We start from the raw sequence: 22,202 nt of genomic DNA on the forward strand, positions 1-22,202 counted from the left end.
TTAATAGTGTAAATATAATTTAAAAAATATTGCAGTTATTTCAACAGCTCATATGGATATGAGATATCATAGGGTGGCAGCTTAATGACTAGAGACATTCAGGAAAAATCTGGCTTGCATATCATCCTCCCTTAGACAGTATTGTAATCTTAACTGATGCTGTAGGATGATTTGAAATAAGCTGTCCTCATATTGATACTATTCTGCTTTTATAGATCCCTTGCAAGGCAGTCACACAAACCACTCATGGCTTTTTCCCCTGGTGGTTTTTTTCCTTTAAAGATGAAATGTTCCAAAGAAGCCAAAGCAATATCTACTAAAATAGCGAGGAAATCCTATGATTGGTTTCAGAATAATGTTTTGCCTTCAAGAAAAATAAACATGTTAAAACGTCTACTACCCATGTATTTTAATCTTTTAATTTGTTCTTTCGTTGGGTGGAAAACCAAAGAGATGAGGTATTAAAATGTGATCTATCCAAGTTATCTCTGAAGACATCATATGAAGGAGTCTAGATAATGATAAGGTAAAATAATGCAGGATAAAATGTGATTAGTAAATCAAAAGGAACTTGAGGTTGAGAGTGGAGTTACCTAAAGGAAAGGATTGAAAACTGTATGACATACCATAAATACTTGAACAAAATTGCTAAGGGCATCTTTGCAATTAAGATGCTTATACCTGACCAGTTAGCTGTGTATTGGATATTGTGAGGGATGGCTGGCAGTTTTTGTGGGATTTTTGCGCCCTCCCTTCAGTCTTGTTCTTTGGACACAAGATAAATTTAATAGCTTTTTTTTTTCCTGACTGAAGAGCTTATCTCTTCCATTTTTAATACACTTCCTACAGTAAAGATAGCTGTCCTGTTCTGATGGGGAAAAGTTTGATGTCATAATTTCTGTAATATAAAGCATGATTTCTATTTGGTGACCAAAGTCTATATTGAGGGACAGACCAGATGATACGAACAAGGAAATTTCTGCAGGGCTTAAATAGAAGTAGTATTAATACATACCATATAAGACCCTATAAAGTTTAGAGTTTACCATTGCTTTTCTAGTGTACAGATGTTGTCTTCTTCTAGTAATACTTGTTCTCACAGTGAGAGATATGAGCAGGGGTATTCCTCTGTATCTTTATATTCCTGAGTATCAGTGTTGATTATATAATGTTTGTGTGTATTATATAAAAATTACTGTCCTTTGTACTGATCTGTAGAGTTTGGAGTCTCATTACCAGCCTTTTACTTATCTTCTTGTTCTAGGCCTCAGAGTCAGATATTTATTTACAGGCAATTGGTGAAGTTATTCTTTACTCACCTTGACCATATGCAGGTTATTATCATTGTCACTGACTGGTAACTTTGTAGTAGCTGAGTTCATAATCACACTGCTTCACTTCCTTAGGCTATAGAGCTGAAAAATGGTTTGTGTTTATGCTTAAGGCCTTTATTTGATCACATGCAGTTTCCTGAGGTCTCATGCACATGGTCCCAACTACCTGCCTTAACACTAAGTGTTCCCACCTGGGAGCCAAAAATTGTCTTTCACTGATGCCTTAGGGTCACATGTGAGACTGAATTCCCTGGTTGCTCTGTTTTCCTGCTTTTAATCTTGAAGATTTACTTTGACTCTGCCTCTTTTCATCACTGGTTCCTTGGGACTGATTTAAAGTGGTATGAAAAGGGCAGATCAGGGAGGTTTGCCTGAAGCCACAGGTAGTTGTGGCCATACTTGTCAGAGAAATGGCCATACGGTTGCAGAAGAATATGTGGTAGAAGGTAGGGAAATAAAGGATACTAAATAGATACTGAATAAAGCCTGCAAAATCTACCACTGTATGTAGTGTGCAACTTAAGGACCCTAACACAGACTCAGGTGTTTCCTTTACAGGTCCTGCAATGCTAAATGGGTGTAATACCCTGTGATTCGTATCCCTGATGACCATTTCCTGCTTGAAGTACACAGTGGGTAGCTTCTTCAGGCTTAATCTGTATCATGAAGCCTAGATGAACTTCCAGTTGCCTGGAAATAATAATAAAATGATTTTTCCAATGTATTTTTTTTTGCCTGTAATGAAAGTAAGAGTGCAGAGTGGAAAAATTATTTTGTAGTTTAGAGTGGTAGAGTTTTGAGCGTATATAAACCTTTCTTATTACTCATGAGCAAGGTTCAGCTCAGGTTTATCAAACCATAGATATGATCAGATCAATTAGTTTTAAAATGGTTTTCCTCTATGTCAGAGTAAAATTTATATACTTTGTGTGACAGCTCATCAGCTGTATTATGTGGGAAGAAGATCTAGGGGTCCTTATTACAATGACAAGTCTTCTAGAAAATCTGGAGTAGACTGGTAACTGGTGATGTTCCCTACAGAGCATTACTGAAGGATTCCACAGGAATGCTGATAACGTGTTTTTCTTCTCAATATCTGCAGGACCCTGCAAGGAGGGAAAACAGACCACAGACCTAGCAGTGTGGTAATTTAACTTGCTCTCTACACTGGTACTTCATCTTTAATAATTAACATAATCAAATTTTGGATGAAGGAGAAGTGTTTCAAAATTGCTTCAACCAAGATGTAGGCTTTGAAGAAATCTTTGGACTTTGGTATCTCCCTTCTGTCTTTCTCCTCCCTGAGCTAGTAGCTGCAGTATATTCACTCAAATACATTGCAATACACGCCATCTTAAGGATGTGAAAACTTAAGGATATGTACTTTTCAATCTTAAATTTTAGAGCATTTTAATTAGAGCATCAAGCCATAACTGGCATAGAAGGGGAAAGAAAATGCTTGAAAACTATGGGGAAGCCCTTGACTTAGAAGTAGAAATCTGGGTTTTGACCATTTATGGGAAATCCTAGGGGCATATAAGTTGCAATAAGTTGCAACAGGTAGTTATTGAAGCTATGAAGTCTACCTTTTTTAAACTATATATATATTTCAGGTAAGTATATATGCATACATAAGTACATCTCTGCAATGGAAACAAGCTTCCTCAGAATACATTTACTTACTGGCCTAAGCTGTAGTAATTATTGTATTTGCAGAATTCTCATGGCTGATTTGGTGCAATGCTTATTCTATTGTCTTAAGAATGCAGCATACCCAGTATTGTCTGGTTTGCAGCCAATTTCTGATACTTCCCTCTTTAACAGGTTAATGTAGGTTTGGGGTCAAAACACAACTTTTACACTATTTTTATTTTGTATGGACATGATATGGATATGTTTTACTTATATCAAATCTCAAAGATTTATGGAACTTACAGACTATTACAGCTGTGGTTTCTGTAACAGGAAAGATGGTTCCTTCTGTTTTTTTCTGTTCAGATTTCTCTTCCATTAAGTATAGATATAAATATGTGCAGAGTCTGATACAATTAAATGAGTTATAAGAACTTTTCTCTTTTCTCTTGGAGGCAACCCCCAACTTTCCTGTAAATGGAACTAAGATAAGAATCCAAAGCCACAAAAAACAAACAAACAAAAAAACCCAAAAAAAACCCCAAAAAAACACAAAAAAAAACCCCACCCTCATATACTTGATATTAGTATGCCTCAATAATTTTTTTCATTTGAGAACACTCAGAAATAATATATATTTTAAGTTGAAATGTATGACCATACATACAAAACAGGATCTGTATTATAAGGAAGATAATACTTTAGTTTATTGATAACACTGCCCTGCAACTTTGCATACAGATATTCAATATATATTGAACATTAAAAGTTAGTACTCTGGCTTCTGCAGTGAGAATTTTACAGTGCAGGCACAGAAGGTAATGTGCAACATGAAAACATCATTATGCCATTTTATGTTCCAGCAGGTAAATCCCAGTCTTGTTTATTCTCCAGCACAAAGCACGGGCTGGCTATAGGAGGTCAGGCTGGGAAGTTGCTCATGTTTGACACTGCAGCTTTTGGGAGTGATGAATATTTTATTAGGCAAGTGTGGACCATGGGGGAGGTTGAGGCAGCCGGAGCTCCTGGTTGACTGTCTGCAGTATCATCTTAGAGTGTTGTGTGAAAATGAATCCTTGGGGTAAGCTTCAAGGACACTGAGTAAGAAAAAATAGGCATTCTGAGAGCAGCTAGCTCAGGGAAGGTGGGAATAATAGAGACAAGTGCTTTAAGTATTTCTGTTATACTGGTCAAAGATTCTGGTGGGCGAAGCCAACATGTTTTATTAGGTTAAATAAATGTATTAGAAAATTCAGTTTGAACCTATAGAGTCTGGGACTATAACAGCAATGAAAGTAATTTATTTTATGCAGGTATTAGCTATCAGAATAGAGCACGTGTATAATTTGTTGATATTATGCAAACAGTGTGAAGTTGCAGTCATTTCTCTGTAGTCCTATTTTAAACACAGCAACAGAGCTGTTTGAAGATATTATTCTTAGCAAGCTTTCAGGAGAAATTAAAGACTAAAAACAAAAGCAGGAAGACTGTATTAATTTTCAGTAGCATAGGCCAGGATAAAGATTTCTTAATATTTTGTCTTCCACATTTAAAAGCATTGCATACAGTTTGGATAAGTAACAGTTGGGCTAATAGGAGGGTTTTAATTCTGATATGAAGAGTATAAAAAAAATAAAGAAGGTAAATAAGTCTGTAATCATAACCAGGGTCATTAGCAGGCCCCTCACTCTCTGTCCTGGGCTCTGTGGAAGTTATTGCTGCTACAAGACAAAACTATATCATATCCACATCCCATGTACACATGCATTTTAATATGGAATGCATGGAGCAAGAAACAGTTTCATGTTCCTTGTTGTCACTATAACATTCGGGACAGAAAACAAAGAACAATAACCATTTTATTCTAAGTAAATTTAGCTAGCATATTGCTGCTAATCATTAAGGAAGGGAACATATGCCTGCACCTCTGCTTCCCCAGCTCATCTTCTATCATATAACCATCTCTGGTCTGTGTTAATATCCAAGACTAAATTTGAGCAAATGACGTGCAAGAGAATTTTTGTTGCTATTCACTGGCTGTGGCTAAAAGTGGTAGCTGATATTTTCATGGACATCATGAATAATTTGGAATTACTTCTGTGGTTTCCAGTGACTTCTGTGATGAATGACTCTCATCTTGCTGCATCCACTTGAATAATGATGGCGAACTTGGGACACCTCAGTGCACAATACTGTCAAGTCAAGAAGCATAAGTCCACAGAAGAGCTATTAAAATAAATACAGTAGGGACTGTGATTTAAGAGGACCCTTACTTTTATGACAGGCAAGGAGCAACTGAAGAGAGATCTGATGATGGTCATCTACTTGTGGCAGCTGTTTATTATGTTCTATGGTAAACATCTTGCTGTTACCTTGTGCTCTCCCATCTGTTTGTTTCTGCCCATCTGTTATTGCTTGCCATGTGCTTATGTTGTAAATATCACTGTTGTTTGAAATAAAAAGGTTAATAATCCTTTGATTAAAAAAAAATCCAGTTATTGAATTCAGTATTTGCATTAAGGACAAAAAGCTCTTACAAGCCTCAGGAGTCAACATTGAGGAAACTCTGTATAGGTTTTCTATGCTCCTGGATAACTTCCTGTGGTTACCCTTTCTGATGAGGTTGAAGCATTTAATTGAGTTGATTTTTGTTGTAAGATTTCAATTTGCTTTTAGTCAATAGCAAGGGCTAGTCCAGGAGGAAATTTTGTTTTTTGAAGTCAGAGGATTGTGTGCAAATGAAAGAGGTTTACGAGGCAAACTGCCTACAAGAAGCCAATCAGCTTGTGCTCTGTGTGTGTCACTTCAGCTTCTGCTGGAGATTTTATTCCCAGACTAGCAAATTTATATTTGGCATGCACTGTCATCCTTATTCTGTGGGTTTCTTCTCATCAAATATTTGTGATGGCTTTTATTTTTCTCTCCCTAAACTCTTATATGTGCTTTTGGCATTTGAGTCTTTGCCATTGTTACTTAATATAACAAGAGCCACATTTAATTTCTTTTGGAATGTTTTAATAGAAGTTTTTTCTATCTTTTTTATTAAATAAAATCTGTATTTAGTAACTTTTTCTCTCTCAAAACATAACTATAATGCTAGCTAATTCACCATTTTATACCAGTCTGTTGCAGTGGTCAGTTCTGAGACATGCAATGCTTTTGGGGTTTCTGTTTTTTTCTTTTTGAAAGAAGAGTCATCCATTATCCCAGCAACCTAAGCAATCTAAAAATCATTGATTTTCTTTAATTATTTTAAAATGTGTTTTCATTTGTTGCTGTGAATGCATTTCTCTTTTGGTTTTGTTTAGCTTTTTTTTAATAGTGAAATACTATTCCTACATGGGAAGAAGTAAAGCAATACTGACACATACCTGCCAATAATGACCATCTCTGAACTACAATATTGGTGTAGTCTAAAACTATATCAGTGTGCACCCTCCTCTAAGGATGGTTAGGTTGCACTTCAGTTGACAACAGGTGGGCCTGGGGCATAGACCTGTGATGCTGAGACTCTAATTGAAGTTGTAAAAATGCATGTGGAATTTCATCTTTGTACTGAATAGAATTTAATTTCATACATTTTTGGTTTTGCATTGCTTTCTTGGCATGGTGACAAAGATTTTTAAGATTTGTCTTGCAGCTTTGTGTATAAATCCTCACAGGAAGAAAATATTTTATTACAATCAATTAATTTGTCCTGACTGCACTATAGTATGCTTTGTACATTCAGGGAAATGTTTCCATTTTGCCTTTAAGCTCGACTGCCGCTGTTGACAGTCTTTTACAAAAACTGCATTTGTTTCCTTCCCAGTCATTTCATTCTTGCCAAGCACTTCAAAACAAAGTAATTTTGTATTTTATGTTTTTCTAGGAACTTATGAGCTGGACTTGGTGAAATTATTTTAAAATCCAGTTTACTTTTTCCTTTTACTTTTTCCTTCCATTTTTTCCCCTAATGTCTGAAAAGAACTTCCATTATGTATGCATGTGTTTTATTCTTCCTCCATTTTACTTAAGTACTGTTCTTTCTAAGTACCTGGTACCAAAGTCAGAATTTCTAGGAACTGATGCAGACTCCTCTGACTATAAGAGGATCTTTTTTCAGAGGGCTTTAGTTCAGGATTATGGATTATAAATTATTAGGGATGGACCTAGCTTGTAGATATAAAAAGTATTTTTTTACCTCAGTGCAAAGAGACTTGCTCTGGCTGGGGACCTTAGTGTGTCCTGTCAATTAAAAAAAGATAAAAAAGGTATATTACCAATGTATAGAAGTTGATATTGTCCAACTGTCCTTCATATTTTTTTACTATATTTTTCAAAAGCACCATGGTGGTTTTATTACAGTTTTCTATTCTAACTTTCCTACCCCCTTTTCTCTGATCTGCTCTCTTTATTTGGGGAAAAAACCCCTTTAATCTTAGTCAGTCTTTCTTGCTGACCAGAGAAATGTTGGGAGATAGATTTAGATCCAATGCTATCAAAATACTGCACTGATTGTTAAAAAAATATCTTGGTGAAACTAGTCAAAAATCTTTCATGAAATCTTCCTTAGGTTGCAATTACTGTTATTGCTGTATTGAAAACATATAGGCTTAGGACACAGTGTCAAACAGTTTCAGAACTGGTACAGCTTTATTGGCGGGTTTTTTGGGTGGAGGAAGAGCAACACATGGTGTTGGTGATCCATGCTTATGGCTTGGAAAACCAGTATTTCAGTTGTTTAGGCTTCAGTTATTTTCAGTTCCTTATTTTGAAGTAGCACTGCCAGTGAAAATTGTATAAAACAATTGGTGATGTCTAAGGATTAAAAAGGTCAAGGACTCCAGCTCAGAACCATTTGCATTGGCCTCTTCAATCCTCTTCTAAAGAATGGACAGAGACTTGTGCTTTCGGTATCTCTTCCCCTATGCCAGCTATTTAAGGAGTTTTCCTTTTGGAGACCAGAGGATTTCAGAAATTTGTAAGGCACACTGGCATCTCCAGTGCCCCAGAATTTGATGGGTTTTGTTGGGGGCTGTTGGATTTGGGGGTTTGGTTGGTTGGTTGGTTGGTTGGTTGGTTGATTGGTTTGTTGGTTGGTTGGTTGGTTGGTTGGTTGGTTGGTTGGTTGGTAGGTAGGTTTTTGTGGGAGGTTTTTTGGGTTTGGGGGTCTTTTTTTCAACAGTTTTCTTTGGTCAAACTGTATTGTGTTATTTCAGAAAAAACTGTGCCAAGAAATTAGTTCCTGCTTAAGATGAGTGGCTGTAGGAAGTAGTGCAAACATGAAATCCTGGAATTTGCCCACATCCTTCTCAGACTAATCCCTGTGTTGGAGTAACCTGGGGGCTTCTGTGAACTATTCCATTTTGGTTCTTTCCATTATCTGTGTAGCTTCACTGGGAGCATAAGACAGCATGCTTGTGTTTCAGATAGCAGACACAGAAACTGTGTCATCTAACTGCAACTTTGATAATGCTTTGATGTATTGTGTCTATAATGTATTTATCTCGGCTCACTGCATAATATAGACAATAGCTTGAAGATGTGCATTTGTGTTTATTGTAATTTTTTTTAAAGGCATTCGCCAAAATGTTTTATGGTCAGTGCTGTCATAAAATTAGATCAGTTGATGATTTTCTTCTGTTAAGCTTTTCCTTAATGGGTTGTCTTTTCTTTTTTTCTTTTTTTAACTGTATTAGGCATTACATATTGCATCACCCTCTAATGCAATAGAGCTGTTCTCTATGAGGGAAGTAGTCCAAGGGAAATGAAAACATATTCTTTGGGTTCTGTGGTCGTGGATGTAGACTACAGCAGATAATTTTTATTAATAAGAAATAGTTCTCAGCAAGTTGGAAAACTATGAATTTATAATGGAATAGTAAGGAGTACAGGTAGCTTCCTGACAAGACTTTCTCGGAGACATTCTAAGCATAGAGTGCCAGAGCCTGTTTCCCAGCGTTCGCAGGTCAGGGCGCTGGAAAGCAGGGGCAGCTCCTCGCACAGAGGTACCTGCAGGGTTTCTGCTTCCTTCTTCCCGCTGTACAGGTGCGCAGTGCCCTGGCGTTTGCGTGACCTTCTAGCAGGCTACGGGCCCCAGGCTGACGTGCAGAGTGCAGGTGAGGGGAGCCCCGCCCGCGCACACCTCGGTTACACTCCCGCAGGTCAGGCAGGGCCAGGACCGTCCCCTCGGCCGGGCCCTGCCCTCGGCGGGGCTCGCCTCCGCCCAGCACGGGGGAACGGAGCGGTGCCCTGTCCCGGCCGGCCCCCACCTGCCCGCCCGCTGCTCGCGGCAGGAGCGCAGAGCGGAGCGGCTCCCGGGGGCGGTGCCGTGCTGTGCCGTGCTGTGCCGTTCCGTGCCGTGCCGTGCTGTGCCGTTCCGTGCCGTGCCGTGCTGTGCCGTGCTGTGTTGTGCTGTGCCGTGCCGTGCTGGGCTGTGCGGTGCTGCCTGCGTGGGGCGGGCACCGGCACCGCCCCGCCCGCCGGGCTGCGCGCCCGCGGAGCCGCCCGCGGCCAGCGCCTGCCGCGGGTCCGGCCGCGGCGGGGGCGCCGGTGGCCGCGCCAGTGCCTGCACTGCGCCGTGCCGACCCCCAGCCGTGCCGTGCCGTGCCGTGCCGTGCCGTGCCGTGCCGTGCCGTGCCGTGCCGTGCCGTGCCGTGCCGCGCCGCGCCGCGCTGTGCCGTGGCAGCGCCCGCGCCACGCAGCGCCGGCCGCCGCGGGCTCCCTTGCGCAGCCACCCGAGGTCGATCGGCGGAGTGTGCTCGGCCGTGAGGAGGCGGCGAGGCCGTGTGAGGCTCTGGACTGCCCCAGAAGTTTGCTGGCAGAAACTGTTCCCTTTATTGGCAAAGTCGTCAGGCTCTCCTCAGAGGAATACCCCGTTGCCCAAGATGAGTGGCTGTAGGAAGCGGTGTAAGCGGGAAATAATGAAATTTGCCCAGTACCTTCTCAGGCTAATCACAGGTTCTCTTCACACAGGTAATGACTGTTTTTCTCTGTAGTCGAGCTGTTCAGCATGATAACGAGAGAATTGCCTAAGGATAATACAGGGTTGTCATTGTTTTATATTATCATTCCTTTCATCCTGTAAATAATAATAAAAGAAGATCTGTGAACTACTTTGTGGCTGAGCATAATGAAAACAGAGCATAATCTGATGTTACAGTGTTTAGACAGTCTGACATTCTCTAAGCCTTTACACACACAAACCCAAATTGGGATGTGAGTGTACATGGTTCCACCTGTCCACCTGTATGTGTTAACAGTACTGCAGAGAAGACACATTGGTCATAAAGGATGAATTTCATGTTTTGTATTTTCAGTGTTTCTTGGACTGATATTCTTTGACAAGCACACTACATTCTCTTTCTCAGAGGCTTGGTTTTGCTTATCTAAGGATGTAAATCAGCTGCAATCTGTCAATGGGATGGTATGGTATCTTGTAGGAAATTGTGAATAACACTTGTGCTTTGCCCTTAAGGAATTTGAAACATAGTAGTTGTCAGCTTTCCTTAAGTAATTTTTTTTCTGTAACCTTGGACAAAGTGTGCAGTACCAGGGAAGGTTTCTAAGCTAGACAGAACAGATGCTGTAGTTTTCTTGTCACTTTGGAAAATATACTTTTCTCACAATTCAGCATTTTCTGTAGCTGTTCTCAACAGCTGACAAATATGATAACTTACGTTATGTCATTATGTATTTATAAAATATAATTGTGCTTCTTTCTAGACTTCAGTTACTTTTTTTCCCTTGCAGAGATGCAAGTCCAGCATCAACAGATAATTTCCAATTATGCTACCACAATTGTTGAGAATTAAAAGCCGTTTATTTAAAGTAATCTGAAAGTTTCAGCTGGTTATTTTAATTTATTTGGTGGTGGTGGTGGTGTGTTGGCTATTTGTGGTTTTTTTTTTTGGCACAGATGAAAAGATTTGAGAGCAAAGTTGACTCTTTAGCAAGAATTGGAAGAATTGATGCATGCAATTAATCAGATTTGGGATTACAATGCTATAAAAGTCATAGCACAAACACTGACAATGCATACTTCATAGGATGCTTGTAACTTTTGGAAATCTGACAATGCTTTTTATCAACTCTGAGTGTCTAGTAACAGAATTTCCCTGCCTTTATTTTCTCTATCATTCCTCGTCTGTCATAGTTTCTCTTTTGTGAACTGCATCAATTCAAATTTTTCTGAAAACTGGCTTCTTGCTCCTGTGGGTTGCTATGGAAATTAAATAATATATGATGCAAGAAGAAAGATGTGTTAGAAATTCATAGCAATACTCTTTTCCCAAAGTCATCCAAGCTTTTCCTTTCCTATCTAGCGAATGATGTACACACTACTCTATTTTTCAGATTGACATTTGTGCTGCAACCTTTCTGAGCTCACAATTCAAAACCATTTCCAAGACTTGCTGAGCATACTGATTTTTATGCTATCACTAAAATAAGTTATTTTTTTTACGATTAAGCAGCATGTATTCTATGATAAAAAGCCAAGTGGAGTGGCCTCACATGTGTTTACTTAAAGGCAAGCAAGCAAGCAAAAAATCCCCACTCTTAGGAAGAGCTGAGATACTTCTGAGGAGATTTGCAGTTTGTTTTTACTACAGGTAATGGTATCTTACTATTCCTATTAAGTTAATAGACTTCATCATGTTCAGATGATGAGGCAGATGAGATCAGGATAATGTGATAATACCTGAAATGCCAAGGGAGGTAGAGCTCCTCTGTTAAGCTCTTGCATAGCCCAGTCCTACTCAGTAACCTCAACTGTTGCAAACCAGTTACTGTTCTGCCTGAAAAATCTAGTGCATAATTCATTCGGTTGATAATTATTGATAATTAATGAAGATGAATTAGAAAGCCTAGTTGAAAGTGTTAGAAAGTTATACTTTGTATATTAAAGGTACTGCTGTTTCTATCTTGAGCATTCAAAAATTTAGCATAGGTATCAGAAACAAAGTGTGCTTATTTAACTTCTTAGAAACAGGCAATCTCCTCACCCAAGTGGCCAGTGAATTTCAAAGTGTAAATGTTTACTAAGAAGCACAATGGTAAATGTAATTTAATTTATATGTTGATATGGTTTGGCTTCTAGTTTCTTTTTCATGTGTTCCTTAATATTTAAATTATACTTAATAGTTTGGAGCTTCAAATTCTTGAAAGTACTTGCACTGAGTCTAATCCATCCCTTGTTCCTGTATGGGTAGGCATGTTGAAAATATACTTAATCTACACATTTGTACAAGCTGTGCTGCAGCTGCTGTGATTACCTTGATCAGAAAACAAAACAAAGTAATATAGGAGGGCAGCTGGGTTTACTGGCTATGGGCCTGGCTAAGGAGTCACTGTTGATGACTGGTTCTATAGCTTGTGTTTCATAACCATTTATAGCACTACAGACCTGTTCTGTGGTGAATCTAAATGTTTGAAATAAAAATGGTCTTTTATAGCTGTCTATAATAATACATAAGCTTGGACTTGTACTTCATAGTCCACTCAGCTGGAACCAATATTAATGAAACTACCCCCTTGCTTGAAGGTAAATGCTGTATAAATCTTTACAATGGGTTTTAAGTGACGCTCTCTGCATGAATACATCCAGATCTCTCTCAGGTTTGTTTTTGTTTTTTTTTTTTTACAGCAAGTCACTATGATTGATAGCAAAATGTAGTGAAAAGAAATAGTCTTTTAAACAAAGTTTTCAATTTCTCACGATTTCTCTTATATAGTAAGTTGATGTATTTCCACAAGTGAAACATATTCCCTCATTGAAGATGGCAAACCAAATATCATACCAATCCCTGCTTTGTTGCCTCCTGCCTCTTGGCTCACAAGCACCTGGTCTTTGAAACACTGTGATAAAATCTTGGCACTGCTCTTGAGAATGTTTTGGTTTTTGGATGCAACATGGATTTGTATATTATAAATAACAAAATTAATCATTTTGAGATCAAGAAGTAGGTCACATTATTTTAAAATGAAGGAAAAGTGATTTCAGAGCAATGGCTATGAAATTTTTCTTAACTGTCACAACTTATGAAAGATTAAAGAGATGATAGAAGCAAAACCATCATTGAATTCAGTGGTAGATTTTCACAATTCCATCCCTTTCAGCCATGTTTTTATTAAATGTCTGATATGACCTATTCATATAGGAGGCCAGGTTTTACAGGACAGATTCAAATTCCCAGTTAGCATATATGTATACAGGGAATGAAGTGGAGAACAGCCCTAGCTGTGAAACTCTACTCTTTCCAACAAACTGAAGTTATCTCACTCTTCTAGGCTTTTGTAGGTTAGGTGAGGGATTGATGTGGGGTTTTTTGACTTCTTTAGATTTTTCTGGAGGTTTTATTTGTTTCTTTGGTTTTGAATCTCAAGGTTGATGAAATTGGCGTAAAGTAGTATTTATCAAAGGCTTCATATTTTTCTTAGGTTAAAAAAAAGCAAACCATTTAGTGAGTGCAGGTTGTACTTTCTAGTGGCATGTTCTTTGATAAAACAGATTACCAAAGGTAGTCTCTAGTCCTTCATTTTGCCTTTTTTTTTTGCGCAGAAATATTTTCTGGCCTACTGCCAAGAAGAATATATCATCTGAGCATAGCTCTGAAGCTGTGGGAGGCCTCACAACTGTACTCCTCTAACTGTCCTATTTCATGTGCCTATCACTGCCAAAAGTCTGAGACTGTTTAGGACAGTGGCTTATTCTGAATTCCTTCATGGGCTGCTCCTTGGTAAATCCAAGAGGAATCACCTTGTTTTGAATGCAGGTGACCAGATTCCCTTCACTTCTATGGTGCATAATATGAGAAGTAGAATAAATTAAAAGACAAAAATAATGCAAAATATCAAAATAATCTTAAAAAATATGAGACAAAGAGAGTAGATAAAAAGACTGTCCCCCTTTTTATGCAAACAGAATATAACATAAAATTATTTTAAAAGGACCTTGTATCTTGAAGATGTTATGGAAAACCTAAAATGTCAACATCCATGGGAAAACAGTTTAATGTGTTTCCAAATGCCTTTTTTTATTGCTGAAATATTTCTTTTTACCTTTTTTTAAAATACCAAATCAGTATTATTCATGAACCTAATTATACTTTTTCATTTATTTTTAATAGGAAAGAATTCCAGATTCAAGGTTGGAATCTGTTGGCTGTTGCCTGTGAGGTAGTTTGAACCTCTGGGGTTTCAGAAAATTTTCCTATACAAAGGTGCAGTATTCTCTCTATAGATAATTTCACAAGTTCCAATGTGCAAGAGTGAAATATTTGCCATGTCCTGTTTGGGAAAAAAAGTCTCATTAATTTAAAAGAAACCATTCCAGATTTCCCTTGAAATTCTGCATTGTACTTTTTCCTTGCTCAATTTTCTGATTAGGACTGGCAACTTTTGCAGGTGCTGTCTTGGTGTTCATCTCCCTCTGAGAGAAATCCCTTCAGTGGAAGGGTGTGGTGGATACTGAATGGGATATCCCACTGGATACAGTGGGATTTTGAGTAGGTTTCATGCACTACCTGACAGAGGTGTTTCAGTATAAAATATCAGACTTTGAAAGAAAAATACCTGAAAAAACACCAACCAACCAACCAACCAACCAACCAACCAACCAAAAAATCCCTCAGTTTTGTTGTTGTTGTTGTTGTTAGCTCTTGTAAAGTATGAGGTGAATTTTGCCCAATTCCTCCTGTAATTTTTCTAGGATTTTTCATATATTGCATTGTTGAGGTACCTGGCTTTTGAAATCACTTTTGTATTACACTCTCCCTCTATGTATTATCACTCCAACAGACATTTTGTTTAGAGTAGGCTGTAGTACAGACAGTGCTCTGAGACAAAAGACCAAGATGTATTGAGCTTAGTTGCAGGCAATGTGAAATATATTCTGGGAAAAGCTGAGAATGCCTTAATGTACTTAAAATGCATTCTGCTTCAAATTGGAAAAAATTAAAAATATTTGGTTTGTTTCCTCAAAAAATCAATCCTACCTATATGCCTCTCATTTGCTGCAGATTTACTGTGAACTTTCAGCAGTTCTGTAGAAAATTGCTCAGATTTCAAGTAGTATAATTTGTTACAAAGTGTGTTAAAATAAATTAAGCACTCAAAAATTATAAATTTTTCCCTCATCAGAAATGAGTCTACATGGACTGCCCTTGCTCTTCCTGATTTGCAATTCAGTGTTGTGCAAAATGTTTCAGCTTCAAGTTCTATAATCCTGCATATTTGAGATAGACTGAACTTCACAGATGCATGAAGCAGTAGTGGGTACCTTGAAGTGGGGCATCTAAAGGCAATACCCTTATCTTTAAACATATTCTCCTGAATATTTTTAAATATTTGACTCAAATGTCCCATGTTTTTCAGACATTATCATATAACCTATTTAAAAAAGATTTTTTTTTCCAGATCATTCCAGAAGAGTCCTCACTGAAGTCTTAAGGCTTCTTATGGTGTGTTAATTGGAAAAGGACAAAGTTAGCATGCTGCATACCATTTCTGTTGAAAAAATTGAGATTTTACTCTCTCATTCCAAGTCTGAATCTTAATTAAAATGAAAGATACAGTTCATCTTCTCTTGCAAATGACACATTGGAAAGCTTCTTGTAGTCATCATTAACAACCTTCCCTTTGGAAGTCCTACTTTCTGTGCTGTTCTTGTAAGAGCCCAAACTACTGATGTAATTTATAAATATAGTATTAAAAATTCAGCTGTATGTAAGGCATGGCACTGGATAACTTGCTTAAAAATACTCTTAAAGGAACTTTTTAGAAGTTACCAAATCCTGCAGACAAAGTGTTGGGAAATGGCAGCATTAGGACTGTCTCAGCCTTGTACAATATAATACACTTCTCCACTCTGTGTGTACTTTTCATTTAACCATTGCACAGGGTAGCTTGGAGTATAGAGGCAGCAAGGAGAAGGATATATTTAGATTCAAAATTGGGGTGCAAACTAAAATAAACACAATTTTGGAATGCACAGACTGGTTTTTTGGTTGTTCTGTTTTTGTTCCTTTTATAGAGACTTTCTACTGCAGACAGACATTGTACAATGATTCTCAAAGACACTAAAAGGACAAATGAATTTCAATGTAAGGTAAAATGAGGTGGTACATGCTGGACAAAACGAGCTTTCTGTCTGAATGGATAGGCAGTGAGCTTACTGCTGGCTAGGAATGAAACCCTGGAAAAACAGGGAGTGAAAAACCTGTGAAACTCCTTACTAAAGGGTGCTGTTAGTGCAGAAAGTTCTGCATGAGTCCAGAGGGACCAGCTGGGTAAAGAGTTGGAAAACAAACCTGTTGGGAGACACTGTCTAGATTAAACATGTAAGAATTTCCCTGAGATGAAAGTAGTCCATGGCTATGAAGGTGTTAGGGAAAGATGTTCTAAGTGCTTTTCCTGTTTCTTGTTTTCACTGGGCACACACTAATAGCTGTTGGTGAAGACAGGATATTGAGCTAGATGGATCCTTAGTCTAAACCAATACAGTAGCTCCTCTGTTCTTATGTTGCTAAGCTGCATTCAAAAAAGGTGATTCCTGGATTTACCAAGGAGCAGCCCTTGAAAGAGTTCAGAATAAGCTGCTGTCCTGAACAGTCTTGGACTTTTGGCAGTGATTGGCACATTAAATAGGACAGGCAGAGGAGAACAGTTGTGAGGCCTCCCACACCTATGCTCAGATGATATATTCCTCTTGGCAGTAGGCCAGAAAACTTTCCTGTGCAAAAACAAGGCAAAATGAAGGATAGAGACTATCTTTGGTAATCTGTTTTATCAAAGAACATGCCATCAGAAGGTACAACCTGCATTTACTAATTGGTTAGGGGTTTTTTTGCTTAAGAAAAACATGAAGCCTTTGATAAATTCTACTTTACGCCAGTTTCATCAGTCTTGATATTTAAAAACAAACAAACAAAAACCCAGTCACAAAAGTAAAAATCAACTTCTGTGGGGTTAGGATGTTTTCACTGTTTCAATGGTGTAGTACCACAGTTCAGCAGCTCAGTAATCCTGCCTTTTTTTTGTTCTCAGCTAAGGTATTTCACCTGAGCACCTTCCTGCAACTGCCTGAAGTTTAAAGCAGATAGCTTAAATGGAGTTATAAACTCAGGGTTAAGTCAACTGAAATAGTTTTTCAGACAATGTTTTTACAGATTACTAATGAGAATTACTTCGAGGTTTTTTTCAATATCTTGTGTTAGGCTTCACATGTGGAGTAGCCTTAGGATAAGTTCTATGAAGTAGTCCATAGGAAAGCGTATGTGGATATACTTTTTTTTTTCTCCTGTAGTATTAAATACCCTGAAAAGGGATTAGAAACTCTAATGATGTGAATAAAAATGAGTATCATCTAAAGCAGGTCTAGCTGGGGAAGATGGGTGCATCCTATCAGTAGCAGTGTCAATTGCTGATCATTCTAATGGAGGTTTTAAAACCCCAGTATTTATGGACCTGCTTCATGGCTTTATTTGTGGCAGTTAAGGGAAAGATGCAAGCTGGGAATAAAAATGAGAAACCATGACAATCTCATTCACCCAAATAGGATGAGATATGAATGTACATTTTGTGACTGCTGTAACAGTGTGTTTTAGTTTCATGGATGTCCCTGTCTTCCAAACTGGGATAACCACATGTTCATACATAACAGTCTGCTAGGGCTATCTTAAATCCAAGCCTGTGGTAGCAGAAAATATTTTCTTCATTTGTTTAATATTTGAATTCTGTAATGACATTAGAAATAGACAATGGCCAGTTCAACACCGTGTTTGGATATAAAGTTAATGGCCAAGCTGGAAAATAGAGTGATATGTTGGCTTGGAAATACGTGGGCACTGAACTACCTGCTAAGAGCACTTCAGTCTTTAGCTGGTAATTCTGTGTGACTGGCTCTGATACAGCCAAACAGAAACAGCAGAACTGATAAAACTTAATGGTGCTTTGTGGCCGGTGAATGCCAACCTTATGTCCCATTCCAGTGGCAGTCACCTGTTTATGGGCAATAACAGTGACCCTGGTTGTCACACCACCGCTGTTCTCTTTCCTGCTGTGGTGTGATGGTCTTTACTTGCTTTACTGTGTTTTCAGACCCAGTTAATTTGTAACATTTATATTTTCTGTGTATAACCCAGTTCATTTGAATTCCACTTATAAATTTTTCTGTGTCTTTGAATTGGTTTGGATAATGACTCATGTGAACTCTTCACTTGCCTCCTGTCTCTTCATGATGACAGCCTGTCATAGAAGACAATGCAATTCACTCCAATACCTCTTTCATTTCCAAATCTGAAATACTGACTTTTGAAGTAATTTACAATACAACAAACAAATTAAAAACTGTCTGAAATTAAACTCCTGAAGTCTCCACTGCAAAAAGCTGCCAAAATTGGATCAATTATTTTTTGAAATATTAACTAGAATTTTTACCTTTATATTCTATTTTTTAAGTGCAAATGTATGTCTTTGTATTTTTAACTGAAATCCTTATCATGGTGCAAATATGTATACACTTGGACCTAGAGGGTTCAGTCCCATGAAATGCTTCAAAAAATTAAAAAATATTTTATTTTGTAAACTTCCTTTGTAAAGCTACAGCAGGTAGTCTAGGGGTTCTGCTACTGAGGGTTTCCGCTAATATTGAACATTTTGAACATACAACATATATTGATTATTATTAGGTTCCTGCAGTATTGAACTCTAACTTGTTTTGATTCTGCATTTGAAGTTCTATTTCACATAATATAGATCCCATAGTTTTATAAATTAAGTTTTTCATTACTGTTTCTTCAGAATACATAAAGTAAGCATATACAATACATGGGGTATGTGTGTGTGTGAAATAGGCTCTTTAGCTTTTAAAACTGATAGCAATTTGATTTACCATCTTGAGCTTTTTATGGAGTCCCCATCTAGGCAGTGTGATTAATTTAAAATATAATATAAAAGTGTTTGAGATGGAGAGGAAATAAGTCTGTTTTCATCAACAGCCATACTCCATTAGTTTAAGAAATTGAATAAATATGAAAAGAGGTACTAGATTTTGTGTCTGTTAGTCTGGTTTTTGTCAGCAGATTTGTAATTTTTAAATACCCTTTATGAGGCATGTGAATAAAATCAAACAACATTTAGAATTTGTGCAGTTCAGACCTTTCTGTGGCAGCTATTGTAAACTTCATTTAATTTCAGGGGGAAAAGTGACAGTTAATCATTTATATTTGATTTATAGTAACACTTGTAAAGGTCAGCAGAAAATAGATTCCTTAGTCAACTCTAAAAATAGGAATTAGGCTCTTAAGTAATTTACTTCTCAAAAGTTTGTCCTTAGATTCTTTATTCTAATCACTACATTTCATTACATTAGTTGAAGAATTTCTTTTAAAATCCCAGGTCAGGTTTTCCCCTCAGATGATTTTCTTTGGGACAAAGGCATGATGTGATTTGGGGGCTCTGGTTTTTGCAGCATTTAAAAACTGAGAGTTGTTGGTCAGATGGGTTGCTGACACATAGAGATGCATCCAGCTTGGGGCCAAAAAAATTAGGTTAATTTCTAATTAATTAGAGTACACATAGTATGGGTGCGTACACATAGGACAATCAACTGTTGTCGAATATTTAGATTATCTTGGATTATGTACAAATTATGATTTTTACCTTTATAAAAATATATATTTAAAATTTATAAGTACACCCAGTTTTAAATAAATCCCTCTTGTCTACAAAGTTTTCACTTTCAAGTTTTAAATGCACTCATATCAGCATCTCTCAGGTACAGTCAGTTCTCTTACCATCTAATTCACTATCAGTGATGCCTATGGAATCCACAACAGTAAAATCTGCAGAGCCTTCTGTAGAAAATGCATCTGAAATTGCTTCATTACAGTCAATGTGAGGCTAATGATTATATATATTTAGTCAGTTTCCCCAAATTATCATATGTTTGTTCCCAGACAAACAAATATTAAGCAACAATGATAAGCTGCTTTTGAGTTGCTGTACTGCAGCCTAACACAAGTTTTGTAAGCTGCTTCCATTACTGCTTCAGAAAAGGAGTTAAAGCATAAGAGAAATGTAAGGAATTGTCTTCATGTGAAGATTTAATTGAAATTAAGTAAAACTGTTTCATTGCAGAAAATTCAGAACTGAAGTGACCTCATTTTAATTTAGCATAATTCATTTCTCAAGGAAATGAAACCAAATTCTATTTTAATTCTGAATGAGTGGGTCTCACCAGTGACTGAATTAATCTTAACTATTCCACCTTACTGATAATTAATAATTAACTTCCCCGTGTAGCTTATGTGTACAGCTCCTCAGGATTCCTGGAAAGGCATAAGGGCTTTTTACTGAAGACAAGAAAATTTTTAATTTATTCAATCAGCTAATAACTTTTAAAAATGTAACCAAATGAAGAAAATTATTTTCAACTTAATGTCAAGAGAACAGAAAACATAAAATAAGACTGTAAGGAGAATTAAGACTGAGAGTAAGGAGAGAGGATGGTAGAGAAGGAAGAGCACAAGTGACACTAGTAAATAAAAATGTACATTTTTGCACAGCCTCTGATACCTCTATGTTATTGTGTATCAGATTCATCCTTGGTGTAAAGCTGCAGGCAAACCTGTACCAATGAAGAGTTTGGTCTGAGAGAAATGTTTAGTGGACAGCATGGTGTCGTGTCTTCACTCTCAGCACTCTGAACATTGAAGACAAAATTTTTGAAGGCAAAATTTTTACATTGTAGAAATACCCATTCCTTCAAAATTGGACTGACTTCTGAGTCCAGTGAGTTACAATAGTAACAAAAATGCATGTTGGGGAAGACAGAGGTGATGGTGGCTGTCAGTCACTACTCACTTTCAGTTTGATGTATCTGTTACCCTGACTACTGGTTTTGGAAGTTTCATTGCTATTCAGGCACTCTTTCTCTTGCCACACTCAGGTGAATTTAAGTGCTACAACATCCCCTGTGTTCGTGTTCACAGTGCTCTGAAACTTTAATGCTGAGTGACAGATGGGAATAGAAACAGCAGGGCATTCCTGCCCTGTGAAGACCTACCAGATGAAGTGCTTGAAGCTCCTCAAATAACTGCTGTAGTCTATTGTGAGAAACTAATTGGATTGTATGTATTGCTTACAGGAAGTTCTGGACTGATCTATTAAATTACCTACCTGTTGTCTGTATAGTATCGTACTGTGACAGTAATTGAAATGTCATCCTGTTGAGACAGTGTAGGACTAAGGCCAGTCCTTCCATGAGTAGTCTGCTGAGATGTTTTCATCAATCAAGTTGTACCATAGAGTAAAAAGGTATTCTTTTTCATTGAGGAGGAAACTACCCTTCAAAAAGCAATAGAATTCCTGTAAATATCCTGGAGTGGATCTGGCTGAGAGTGACAAGGATGATTAAGGGAGTGGAGCATCTCTCTTATGAGGAATGACTGGGGGAGCTGTGCAGCCTCCAGAATGACAATTGAGAGGGGACCTCATCAGTGTCTGTAAGGGAGGGTGTCAGGAGCATGGAGCCAGGCTCTGCTCAGTGGTGCCAAGAAATAGGACAAGAGGCAATGGGCAGAAGTTGATGCCCAGGAAATTCCGTCTGAATATGAGGAAGGACTTACTGTGTTTGTGACTGCACATGGAACAGGTTGCCCAGAGAGGTTGTGCAGTCTCCCTCCCTGGAGATACTCAGGAGCTGCCTTGACACAGCCCTGTGCCATGTGCTCTGGGATGGCCCTGCTTGTGCAGGGAGGTTGGACCACTGTGCTCCCTCCCAACCTGATCCATTCTGTGATCCACCTTAACAGTCTAAATGGGCAGTTTGTTTTGTGTACAAAATTAGTAGTAGTACTCTTATCTCCTATCTTACCAGCTAGAGTTCCATGAGAGAGCCATGTAATGATAGAAAATAAAGTGTTTACGCTTTTTAGTGATTTTATGTTGACTGTTTACTTTTAGCTGTATTGCTGCTGATCAAAGTCAGAAAATTTAGGTTTGATATTTTCTTTCTATTATGGCTTACTTGTAAGAGAAACATATACTGTGGCATTGTATGTATGACTGAATGAACAGCAATCACAAATTTTTACAATACTGTTCTTTCCAAACATTTTAGTTTATATTTTGTACAACATTTTAGTTTATATTTTGTACATAATTTTTAGTTTGTATTTAGTTTGTATTTTGTATATTTAGTTTATATTTTTGTTAGTTTGTACAACACTTAGTTTATATTTTATACAACAT

The 22,202-nt window shown here is 37.7% G+C and overlaps 1 protein-coding gene across 6 annotated transcripts in view; it reads left to right on the plus strand.

Moving 5' to 3' along the window:
• The window catches only part of KCNIP4 (potassium voltage-gated channel interacting protein 4), a 389,223-nt gene that overhangs the window by 93,206 nt on the left and 273,815 nt on the right, over positions 1-22,202 (plus strand). Inside the window, exon 1 of one of the 6 annotated variants that reach the window (XR_009486280.1) lies at positions 9,599-9,923. The exons of 2 other annotated variants lie outside the window; for them this stretch is intronic. Coding sequence is in view for 2 of the 4 variants with exons in the window: in XM_059845081.1 (XP_059701064.1) it covers positions 9,836-9,923 (88 nt within the window). In the remaining 2 variants the exon portion in view is untranslated. Of the gene's footprint in view, positions 1-9,598; positions 9,924-22,202 lie in introns of those variants that run through there. 3 more of the 6 variants (XM_059845081.1, XR_009486282.1, XM_059845082.1) reach the window with 3 other exon arrangements.

Source organism: Haemorhous mexicanus, chromosome 4, assembly GCF_027477595.1.
Source record: "Haemorhous mexicanus isolate bHaeMex1 chromosome 4, bHaeMex1.pri, whole genome shotgun sequence".
Lineage (NCBI taxonomy): Eukaryota > Metazoa > Chordata > Aves > Passeriformes > Fringillidae > Haemorhous > Haemorhous mexicanus.